General features: G+C 44.3%; 1 protein-coding gene across 1 annotated transcript; it reads left to right on the top strand.

Annotated features, from left to right (window-relative positions):
* Window positions 1-1,825: 1,825 nt before the first annotated feature.
* LOC102830563 (HLA class II histocompatibility antigen, DRB1-4 beta chain-like) lies at window positions 1,826-12,216 on the top strand. The gene is made up of 6 exons (XM_006860564.1): window positions 1,826-1,831; window positions 2,568-2,667; window positions 7,181-7,450; window positions 10,595-10,876; window positions 11,597-11,707; window positions 12,146-12,216. Exons 1-6 carry the CDS (start codon window positions 1,826-1,828, stop codon window positions 12,214-12,216), a joined length of 840 nt encoding a protein of 279 aa, XP_006860626.1.
* The last annotated feature ends 272 nt before the right edge of the window (window positions 12,217-12,488 follow it).

The raw sequence follows: 12,488 nt of genomic DNA, 5'->3' as shown, positions 1-12,488 counted from the left end.
AATGAGGGGGCAATAAAGGCATGAAGTGACTGGCTTACAAGATTTCAAGAGGGAGTTTAGTTTAAGAGTATGGGGGGAAAGGATCCCCACTGATTAGCTGTCATCTTAACCAGATGAGTCTGGTGAAAAGAGGTGGGGATAGTATTCATAAGATTCAATAGTGAATAATTGTTACCATGACTAATTGTGACTGTCACAACTGTAAAGGTAGAAGTTTTGTAACAAAAACAGGGGAGTGGTCAATCTTACAGTCAGGAACAGAGGACCCTAGGACCATCAAGAGAGAAGCGCACAAGCAGAGTTTGGGACCTTATCCAGAGAAGCAGCAGCGCCAGAGATGGAGGCAGAGATGGGGGCATGGAGAGGGGGAGTGGCTGAGGACTCTAGATTCATGAACTAAGAAGAGAGGGACTAAGAGCTGGTGGCCAGGAGGCAGACTTGCAGAATGTGCCCTTTGACGATATAAATTATTATATATGCCTGAGTAGGGTTTTTTGTTGCTGTTGTATGTTTTTAAAAAGCTAAAGTGGATAGAGAGAAATACTGTTAACTGATGGTACATGGAGGGGATTATAATCATTGTAATAAAACAAGGTATATGATTTGTTTAATGTAAAACTGATGATATGCCCTGTAAACTTTCACTCAATCAACAATAAAAACCTTTTAAAAAAGGATCTTAAGGTACATAAAGAAAGAAGGCTTGTCAGACTTGTGGCAAATGTGAATTCATGCAGAAATTTAGATGTAGTAGTAATGGTAGCATAGTGTTTATGAATCAGGCTGCTAACCTCAAGGTCAGCAGTTCGAAACTACCAGGTTTTCTGTGGAATTAAGATGAGGTTTTCTGCTCCTGTAAAGATTTACAGCCTCAGAAACCCTGTACAGGGTCACTAGGAGTCAGAACAGCCTCCATGGTACATAACTACCTCAACCAGGTATTGTCTAAACCACATCTGAGATGTTACATTTTTTTAAATATCTTTAGTAATTTTCTAAAAGAAGAGTCATGTGTTTTCAATTGTATGATTATATCAAAAAATTCAATTCATAGTTTTCTATTTCCTGACTATTCTATAGTATGTTAATTAGCAACGACTTCTTATATAATTCCCTAAGATAAAGCAAGTGAAAAGGGGAAATGTCCCTGGTTAAGAGAGACTCATACTGGGAACTGATGGCCAGGAACTGAGCACTCTCCCACATAAACAGTCATCATTCTCCAGCAGAACTGTTGAGCCAGTGGCTGACACTGAGTCCTTTATTCACTCTGAGCCCCTTGTACCCTTTGATTTGAACTGTTTACCTGATTACCTTGTTAGGTAAGTGCCATAGGGAGGTACCTTCAAGACCCTCAATGCCACATAGATTGTCTCCCATGTATTCTGCAGGTGCTGCTAAACTCAGTGGTGTTATCAGGAGACAAACCTAAAAACGTTTTACTCAGGGTAAATTGTTAGATTACTTCAATTTTGTTTCGTTCATCAGAGACACCCCAAGCTCTGGGGAACTGCAGACTATACTGTGCAATCAAGAGCTATAACTCTATCACATCATCAGTTACCAGGGAGAACTGCTTCTTGAGATGGTTCCTGAGTGCCTAAAGAAACACAGTGTTATTCAGTACTGAGACGCCTGAAAAGATCACTGTTTTCATTTCACCTATAAAAAGCTAATTTTTCCAAGTTGAACACTAACTATGCTGTTTAAGATAAAAGACGAAAGATTCCTCACTTGTAACTATCTTTCCTTCTACCTCTACTTCTAAACACATACACACACACACACACCTATGCAAACATCTCTGTCTCCAACCACAGGAGAGATGACGGTAAGCCAGTCACTTCTTGCCTTTGTAGCCCCCCTATTTTGGGTAGCCAATGTCTCAGTTGCCCATCCTTGTCTACCCTGTGTACCGAGGGGGGTGGAATGATCCTTGCTGTAAAGATTTGTTCCCTCTTTTGAGCTACTACATTCATAGGTATAGGTCAAGTTCATCAAATTGTATCAGATTATACTTTTTTTCCCTCTTCTTTCTTCTTCAAGTCGAATTCTGATCATCCAGCCATTGAAGCCAGGTCAAGTGGATACTATCTGCAAGTGTGGGTGTTCTTGTGCATCTCCCCTCCTTCTTATCAGCTGGACACTTCACTCTCTGGCCTAGTCCTCTGTGGCCATGTCACTGTCTCTGGGTCCAGGAGACCCCAGGACTTGCCATACTGCTGGGCAGCAGGTCTCAACTTGGGTTCACAGGAGTCTATTAATTCACAACTTCATCGCTGTTTTTCCCCCACTTCCCCTTATTGGTGATGGATCAAGTCTTTAAAGTACTAAATGGAAATTATTCTTTCATAACAGGAAAGTCTAAGTTTTAGAAGAGGAACTTCATACTAAACCACTGACCAGCAACTGATGATACTAGTCCTCTCAAATGCTGGTTGGTTCTCTACCAATGAGGTTACCCAATCCAGAGGCAAAGCAATGCATTTCTTGATTCCTAGTTATTGGGTTGGTGATGCAGGAGACTTGCCTGCTGCTCTCTGACCCTGTGATCTCCTCTTCTCCAGCATGGTGTGCTTCGGCTCCCCTGGGGACACCTGACAGTAACTCTGACCATGATCCTGATGGTGCTGAGCCCTCCTCTGGCTTTGTCCAGGGACAACCAACATAAGTGCACACCTTGGGACGTAGCTATTATTGAGTAGGGGATGGGGGAAAAGAGTTAACTTTGTCACTGTGCCCAGGTATTGTGAAGTCATGTTATTTTTAAAGATTGTGACATTTCCTCAATGATTCTGTATCTTTACCACATGGATTCCAAATTCTTTACACCACAGTGATTAGGGGACTCTTTCAAACAAAGTGACATTCAGGTGAGAAGCTAAAGGGGACAAATGTTCCAGGGAACGGATACTGCAGGAGACTGGTCTCCATGTGACAGGAGCTCTGCTGTGTTTGAGGCTGAGAGTGAGGTAAAGTGACTGGAACCCAGTGAGTAAGGAGTTGATGGGGAGAAGATGAAGTTGAGAAGGAGTCAGGGGCCAAATCATCAAAGGGCTCTGGTAAGAAATCTCAATTTTATTTCAACAGACAGATGATACCACTCTACAGTTACATAGAGAACTAATTTATATTTATTTTTAAAATTAATTCTAGCTACTATGTGGAAAATGGATGGTAGGGCTCACCAATGGAAGCAAAACAACCACTTAGGAACATGGCAGAAATGTTCCGGGAAGAAATGCTTGTGGCTTCATTTAGTATTGTAGTGATAAATACAGAGAAAAGTGGACAGATCTAGGATATTTTATTAGTGGATAAAATCTGAGTGGTAGGAAAACAGAAAATCAAACTTATCACTAAGGATTTTGTCCTTACAAAATTACAAGGTGGATCTTGGTGTCCTTTATTAAGACAGGTAAGATCAAGGGAAGAAATTATTTGTATAAGTAATGGTTTTATTTAAATTAGGTTTGATATGCCATTGGGACATTGATTTACATTCTTAAGATGTCAATTAAACATTAAAACTTGAGCTTAGAGAGAGTCCCGGGCTGAAGATGAAGAAGATGATGTCATCCCTCTATGGGTCATGCTCAGTACTAGAAAGTGGAGGAGATTACATAGGGAGGGACAGTATGGTCAGAGACCAAACACAGAGGCATTTTCATATTTAAAATGGATCCAGTAAGAATCAGTCCATCAAGGAGACTGAGAAGGAGCCCCAGTGATGTAGGAGGAAACCAAGAGAACATGATGATGCCAAGGAGTGGCCAGCTGTGACCAATACCACTAAGAAGTAGGTGAGGTGAGGACATGACAGAGAAGTGAGCTCTGGGGTTGGGTGGACTTGTCATTGGCAGGTTCAGTCTTACACCAATGTTGGAGACTGACTGAAGAGTGAATGGGAGGTCAGGAAGGGAACTTGGAGTGTACATGACTCTTAAGTAGCTGACCTCAGGGAAGGAGTGTGCTCTGGAACCAGAGTCAGTTAGTCTTAAAATGCAGCAATAAAAGTGTATGAAAAGTAGCTGGGAATAATTAAAAATCATATATGCTTAGAAAATAGCAAGGACACACTATAGCATCATTGTTTGAAGTGTTGAGTGATTAGGCACAAAAATTATTAATTCACACAACAAACATTTGTTAGCACCTACACCAGTCACTGTCTTAGGTAAAAAGGAAGAAGTGATGAACAAAACAAATCTGGTCTCTCTTAGCGTAAAGCTTGGAACATTTTGCAGTTACTATGTACAGGGTCGCTATGGGTCGGAACTGACTTGACGGCACACCACAACAACAACATGTACAAGCCCTATGGAGCCCTGGGGGGTGCTGTAGGATAAGCTAATCACAGGTGGATGGTTCAAACTGCTAATCACAGGTGGATGGTTCAAACCCACCAGTGGCTCTGAGGCAGAAAGATGAGGCTGTCTGCTCCAGTAAGGACTGACCGTCTCAGAAACTCTATGAGTCACTGTAGTCAGAATCCACATGATGGCTGTAGGGATGTGCAATCCGTATGAATAAAAGGATTGGGAATTCAGATCTAAGTGTGCACAGTGACATTAGCACAGTTCCTATGTGACATGGTGTACTGACTACAGTATGGTTTGTGGGAAACTGAGATGAAAATTGGGAGTGGGGAAATAACATAAAATAACAGGTTATGAGTCGGCCTGCTAACCTCAAGGTCCGCAGTTCAAAACTATCAACCAGTCCACAGGAGCAGCATAAGGCTTTCTGCTCCCGTAAAAGATTTACAGCCTCAGAAACCCTCTGCAGGGCCACGATGAGTCAGAACCAAGTCCAAGACCACCACTCCCACCAAGTATTTCAGAAGGCTCAGTACAGAAGTTATGGTGGTCAGTATTCTTGAAAGTTACTGAGACATTGAAATTATGATCCAGAACAATCTATTGCATTTAGGATTTATGAGATCACTATCAGTCTTTACTAAGACCACTGGCACTGAAGTTATAGCACAAGGCACACAACATTGACGTTTTCACCACAGAATTTTCAAATGGTTTTCACCCAGGGACAATTCTGTCCCTCAGGAAGCACTTGGCAATGTCTGGAGACATTTCTCGTTGTCATAACTAGAGAGACGCTGCTGCTACCTACCAAGCAGTGACCAGGGATGCTGCTAAACATCCTACAGGAGATCCAGCCTCTAACAAATCATTGTTCAGGTCACAATGTCATTCAGGCCAAGACCGCAAACATTGGCTTACACTGTACTGCTGCTGAAAGTTCTAGAGTCACATGATATATGTAAACTCATCTCCAATTAACTTGTTCATGGGTTGTTTCAACTTGTTCCCTTGTCAAAATGCTGGAAATGTTCCCATTTTGTTGTTACATTTATTCAATCCAATGCAAATTCAAGATCTAACTTTTTTGCTGCCTTATGCAACGTTTTCCATTGTTCTTGAGTTCTTGGTCACCATCATCTTTCCTAACTTCACAACTTGTCTTCATATTGTTAAGTCACACCGGGTGGTGATGGCCACAAGTATTTTTCAGTCTAGTGCCTCAAACACACATAGCAATGTTATACTTTACTAATGTTGGGAGCCTCCATTGATTTTTATCATTTTGAACTACAACGTTTTTCTATCACTTCAAAGACAAATATTTCATAGTCCATATTTCACCTGATTTTGAAGACAAAACCACAGGAATATTGAGAAATAGACATGAGCGATCAGAGCTCTGAGACTCATCTGATACCCGACCTCATCAAGTCAGATTTGCACAATGAGATTCAGCACTGTGAAAGATTTTGTTCTGTTTTCTGAGATTTCTGGATTTTGAAACAACTTTAAGGCATAAAAAGAAGAAAACATCACCACTGCCACTAAGTTGATTCTGAGTCACAGAGAGTCCATGTCGGGTTTCTGAGGCTGCAAATCTTGATGGAAGTGCACAGCCTCATCTTTCACCTGGAGAGCAGCTGGTGGGTTTGAACCACTGACCTTGTCGCTAGCATCCCAGCATCTAAGTCACAGCACCATCAAGGTTTATATTTGATTATGATTTTAATTTGTTGAAGGCAATAATTACTCATTTCCTATAACATTTAGTACAAATCCAAAAGCCTAACATCACCTACAAGGATTTTAACTACCTGGCTCCATGTCACTTCTCCAATCGAATCTTTTCTGCTCCTTTCCCTTAGCCTCTGTGTTTCAGTGAATCTTTTCTTCTGGTTTCTTAATGGAGTTTATTAATGCTTTCAAGCTTTTGTACATGCTCTTACCTTTACCAAGGGTCTGTGGATAGCATAGTGGTTACAAGTCTGGCTGCCAACCAAGGTTAGCAGTTGGAAACTACCATCTGTTCCAAGGGAGAAAGAAGAGCTTTTTTGCTACCGTAAAGATTTATATCCTCGGAATCCTTATACAGGATCGCTATGAGTTGGAACTGAGTCTATGGCACACCACCAACACCACAATTACCTTTACAGAAAACACCTCCGTTTTAGCCAAAGTCACACACATTCCCTACTCTTACCATAACTCACATCAACTTAATGTTTCCGATCAACTGTCTTAGTTTTGAAAAGTCCTGGTGGTGCCGAGGGTTTGTGCTGGGCTGCTAAGCAAAAGGCCAGTGGTTCAAATCCATCAGCCACTCTGAGGGAGATGGGCGTGGCAGTCTGCTTCCATAGAGATTTTCAATCTCTGAGACTCCATGGAACAGTTCTATTCTGCCCTACAGCGTCACTAGAAGCCTAAAAAGACACGAAGGCAGTGGGTTTGGGTTTGATACATGGTCAGAACCATAGAGGTCCCTACAGGATGGAGGGATCAGGCCGTGTTTGGAGGAGCAGGTGAAGAATGTGGAGATGAGAAGAACAAATGGTGTAGATGGCAGTGAGGGGGCACATCCTAGTCTGCCCCCACGTGGAGACCTGCAGCCAAGTGTCTCAGCAGGAGCTGATCCGAAGGAGCTGGAAACAGAGGAAACAGAGGTGTCTACCCTGAGAGGCCTCAGTCAGGATCAGGGATGATGGATGAGCAGCACCAGTGGGGGTGGGGGCGGGTGGACGTGGAGCCCATCAGGGGCCTCAGTGCTGCCACCTCGCGTCAGGGCGGCCCGACCGGTAGGCTTCGTCCTCGAGTTCTTCCGGAGAGACTTCCCGGTGACCGGCTCCCCCCTGTCCCCACAGCGCGTTTCCTGGAACAGGGTAAGGCTGAGTGTCACTTCACCAACGGGACGGAGCGGGTGCGGTTCCTGGACAGATACATCCATAACCGGGAGGAGTACGTGCGCTTCGACAGCGACCTGGGGAAGTTGGTGGCGGTGACGGAGCTGGGGCGGCCGAATACTGAGTACGGGAACCGCCGGGAGGACTACCTGGAGCAGGCGAGGGCCGCTGTGGACACGGTGTGCAGACACAACTACGGGATTTTTGAGAGCTTCACGGTGCAGCGGAGAGGTGAGTGCGGGGGTCGGGGGGTGTCGCAGGCATCTCGGACCTTCTGGAGGCGGCTTTTGGGCTTAAGTTTCCTGTTTGTTTCTTTTTTGAACATTTCTGGTGTGGTGTTGCCGGTTGATGCGGTAAACTGCAACGTCGGTGGGGACCATTAAGGTCAGCAGTTCTAACTCACCATCTGCTCCTTGGAGACCCTGGACAGGGTCCCTGTGAGTCGGGTCCCGACTCGATGGCACTTAGCAACGCAACAACATTTTTACAGAGTTGAACTAATTATGAAACCAGCGTTTTGAAGTATAATCTCTATTAACACACTGATGTTACTACATTTACAGCTATGCTGGCAGAAATTTACTTACATATCAGTGTTTTGTCCACTGTGACACTGTTTACCTCACAGGGTCGCCCTGGTTACGGCTGTCTTTTCAATATTGTCACATACTCCGTGGAGCCTTTCTCTTTTCATTTTCTATTTCTGGATTCCTGAGGCCCCTAAACATGATCTGTATTATTGCCCGATTGTAATTTCTATTCTGTTGTTCGGTGCCGTCAAGTCGGTTCTGACTCCTAGTGACCCTGTGGAGGGTTTCCGAGGAGCGGCGGGTGGATTTGAACCCCCAGCTTGAGGATCAAACCGACCTATGGGTCCAGGGCTTCCCGTCCAGCGCCACCCAGGGACGCCAGTGTCTACTCTGGGAATTATCTGCTCACGGTTCTCTTGGGGTTCCAGTGGTTTCTAAGAGAAATGGTTTCTCTACAAAGGAAGATTGCTCACACGCTGCACACATTTCATTAAGCATTTTCTTCAGTTCGTAGTTTATATTTTGATTCTGCTATTTCTGATGTTAAGAATTTAAACACGTTTATTAAATGAGATGTACTGTGTGGGATAAACACTGGTTTATCCTACACACACAAGGTTTGCGGTTCAAACTCACCAGCCATTCTCTGAACCCTATACACAGGTTCGCTCTGAGTTGGAACCGGCTCTAGGACACTTACCAACAATTGTAAAATGATTAGAAAGGTTTTCCCATCAATCTTAAATCTACAATGTTGTGTTATTATATTAATGCATCCCAGGTTACTCAATTTTAACAAATAATTAAATTATCTGATAGGTCTTCTAGTATCAGGGATTGCATTAAGCTTCTACATTAATGAACACCAGACCCCAGCCTGCCCTAATATGTCCGTTTTGAAAGAGAGCTGGTGGAGAAAGGTTACAATTCTAGTACTAGAAGTGTTTGTGTAGTAAAGGGAGAGGGATGGATGTTGGGGACCCGCTTCGACATAGGGGTTCCGTTCACGAGGAGGGAATACCTGACGGCGATAGATATATAGCAAGAATACACAGATAGACAGAAGAAGGGAGACAATGAGGCACCCCAAAGCCAGGGTGGATACATCACTGGTGGGAAGGCTTGGGACTACAGGCATCGTGGCCTCTGCAGGCAGCAACTCACTGCCCTGCCATCTTTACTGCATGCCTTCCAACCAGTAATGCACTGCAATCTTTACTCCTTGCCTTCCAACCAGTAATGCACTGCAATCCTTACTGCATGCCTTCCAACCACTAATGCACACCTGGGGAGGCGCGGGCCTCTGTTTTATTTAGGGGAGGAGCTTCACACCAAGCTGGGAGGGACTTAGGCAAGGTACAGCTAACATCAGTACTTTTCCAGACATTCAGGTAACTTTACATCATACTTCCCTAGTTCGAATCCCAGGCCAGCAACTTGGATTCTCAGGCCCAATTAACATATCTATAGCCCCTGAGCATAGTTGGGGGAAGGTGAGAGTAATGACAAAAGCTTGGGCGGAGTCCTGCTGCTTCGGCTTCCTGAGCCAGGTCTGCAGGAGGACTCCAGATGCCCAGGTGAATGGGCTGCACCTGGAAAAGGATTAGGGAGGATGGGTTCTTTGTCTATAGAACAAAGAACCGAGAAGTAGCTAAGATATTTTTAGTTAATCCTTTTGGAGAAAGGCTTAACCTTACAACCTTTAGTCTCCACTTTAGGAAAATATCACATTTATCTGTGGATTGTCAAAGGCTCCGTGTATTAATTTAATATATATAACTGAATATTAAGATGAAAGCAATTTGCCATTAACTGCCAGTGGCCTCATTTGTTACACTCGGCCCAACCTCTGACTAGTCTTACATGGTCCTCCACAGATGGATCCGATGAGAGTGAATAGTCAGCCTTCTTTTCTAATGACTGACTTTCTCCAGAAAGTTCTCCCTCCTTCACCCTCATGCCTTCCCTGAGACTCCATCCCAGACTCAGAGACTCACGTCTGTCCTGCTCCCAGGGCGGGAACCTTTCCTGGGGCTCTAGGAGTCAGGGGCATCAAGATAGCGTTCTAGGACAACCCCCCTGCTGTTCCCATCTCAACACATGACCCCGAGTCTCATTGTCTCTCAGAGTAAACACGGACAATAACTGAGACTGAGGAGCAGTCACTGGTTTACATGTTGTCACTGTGTCAGTTCTCAGGTAACCCTGAGACACCAGTGACTACAAACAGTCCTTTATATTGGTGAGAAAAGGAGCCCTGGGGATGCGGTGGTTCAGTGTTGAGTTACTAACCAAAGGTCAGTAGTTCTAACCTACCAGTCCCTCCCCTGGGAAAGGTGAGGTGTCAGCTTCCATAAAGGTTACAGCCTCAGAGACCTCACGGGACAGCTCTCCTAGAGTGTGGCTATGGGTTAGACTCACCTCCAGGGCAGTGAGTTTGGGTTTGGGTATAAATGAGAAAGCTGAGGCACCGAGGAATTAAAAACAAAAATCTATTCCAGGACTGGATTTATAGAGCCTGAGTTTGAACACAATCTCTCTGCCACCCCAAATCATGCTTTTGATGGAACACTACATGTCTTGCTAAAATGTATAAACACTCCACAGTGAATAACTTACAATTTTTTAAAGACTTAGACTTTTACTCATGTCTCTTATATCTATTGGATCCATGATGTGAGGAAGAAATCCAAGGCCCATAACATACTGGCTCCTGTGGCCACAAGATGAGTTTAGAGGGAGGCCTGCCCAAGACTTGAGCCTGGATTTGAAGAGAGACACAAAGGCAGTGAAGCAGTGGTTCCTGTGTCTTCCTCACTTCCTGTGTTTGCCTTTTCTCTCCTAGTGGAGCCTCTGGTGACTGTGTATCCTTCAAAGACTGAGCCCCTGAAACACCACACCCTCCTGGTCTGCTCTGTGAATGGCTTCTATCCAGGCCACATTGAAGTCAGATGGTTCCGCAATGGCCAGGAAGAGGAGGCTGGGGTTGTCTCCACAGGCCTGATCCAGAATGGAGACTGGACCTTCCAGACCCTGGTGATGCTTGAAACCATTCCTCAGAGTGGAGAGGTTTACACCTGCCACGTGGAGCACCCAAGCCTGACGAGCCCCATCACAGTGGAATGGAGTGAGGAGCTCTCTGACCTCACAAATTAGTCACTCAATATTAAGGGAGACTTAGCTAATCCCCAAATACCAGATCTCTTTTCTTCCCACACCGTATTTTCATTTGGTCCATGTTCTCTCCTTCAGTACAGGTCACTGAGGTAGCTCTGAGCTAGTTTGTACAAATACCTATACTTCTGGTGACACAAATACGCCTAGCAGACAAAAAAGAGTTTCTCCCTGCTTTGAATAGTCTTATATCTCAGAATATGACCTCTATCTTCTCCCTGGGTATTAGTCCTGTGACTCTGGGGCAGAGGGTAGTTCTACTTCCTGTGCTGTTGCTGTGAGTCAGACAGATGTTCACTATGAGCATCATCTACAATCTAGGTCCTTCCTGACCCCAGGGGAATGCAGTCTCAACCCTGCCCTTTGTGGGCTTGCTCGGTCCCTCCAGACAGGTTACGTAACCTCATTGACAGGTGTCTCACACATCAGATATTGTTTCAACATCTAATGTCAGGACTGTGATATTTGATGAGTTCAATGCCTGAATCTTGTATCTACTCAGTGTGATTTTTTTTTTCATTGTTTTTTTTTTTTTTCCTTCTGAGAAGTGACTAATTATTCTAGTTCATGTAACAGACTTCTTCCCCTGTTCTCAAAAACTCTAAATCTCAGAGTCTCAATTAGAAGAGTTGCATATGGAGTAAAAACCACTGAACCTGACTTCTTCTCTTAGGAGCACAATCTGAATCTGCACAGAGCAAGATGCTGAGTGGAATCGGGGGCTTTGTTCTGGGTCTGCTCTTCCTCGGGGCGGGGCTGTTCATCTACGTCAGGAATCAGAAAGGTAAGGAATCTGGTGGTAGCTGAGATGGCCTCTGGACTTCTCTGAGGGAAGAAATAGAGCTTTGCTCAAGTTAGTTTTCTATATAGTGGTGACCTTATAGAAAGTTTTTGTTTTCCAATGAATTCCAAATTTCAGGACATTCAGAAATAAAGAGGCCATTGTTCTTTTGTCAAAGAAAAGGGTTTGTATAACCTGTGAATGACAAAAGAAAGTTTACTATGCATGGGGTCCTTGGGTCAGGATAGCTGGGCAAATGAAAGAGAAGCCACTAAGCCTGATCACAGCATTTGTGTGGCAGGATTTTGAGAGATTGCAGATTCCACCCTGCCATTGTGTGATATTCCAGTCATCTCAGGTGGGAGGTCTGAAACTGAGGATATGGTGTATGTGGGGACATTCTTAAGCTGTATGTGTTATAAACTTTTCTCTCTTTCCCAGGACACTCTGGACTTCAGCCAACAGGTAGTGTACTTCTATCCTTTTTTAGAGCTGGATTTGGTTCTCTTTAATTACTAGTAGAAGGTACAAGACAGAAGATTAAAATGTAAGGAAAGGGGGAACAAACAAGATGGCAGATCAGGTGGAAGTGCAGTAAAGGAGCCCTGCCAACAACAACACAGAATACCCAATGGGAGTGGGAGTAGGGGGTTGGGGGGAAGGTTCAGAGTGGCTACAAATGCCTGGCAGAACCGCTGAGATATAGGTGTGGACATTCTTTTCTTTTGGTATCTGTTCATTGGTCCCTTGCTATCTGCGTACCTCCATTCTGGTGACTATAGGG

This window comes from Chrysochloris asiatica, unplaced genomic scaffold, assembly GCF_000296735.1.
Source record: "Chrysochloris asiatica unplaced genomic scaffold, ChrAsi1.0 scaffold00038, whole genome shotgun sequence".
Lineage (NCBI taxonomy): Eukaryota > Metazoa > Chordata > Mammalia > Afrosoricida > Chrysochloridae > Chrysochloris > Chrysochloris asiatica.
Note: the sequence above shows the minus strand (reverse complement) of the source record. Positions and strands in the feature narration are given on the sequence as shown.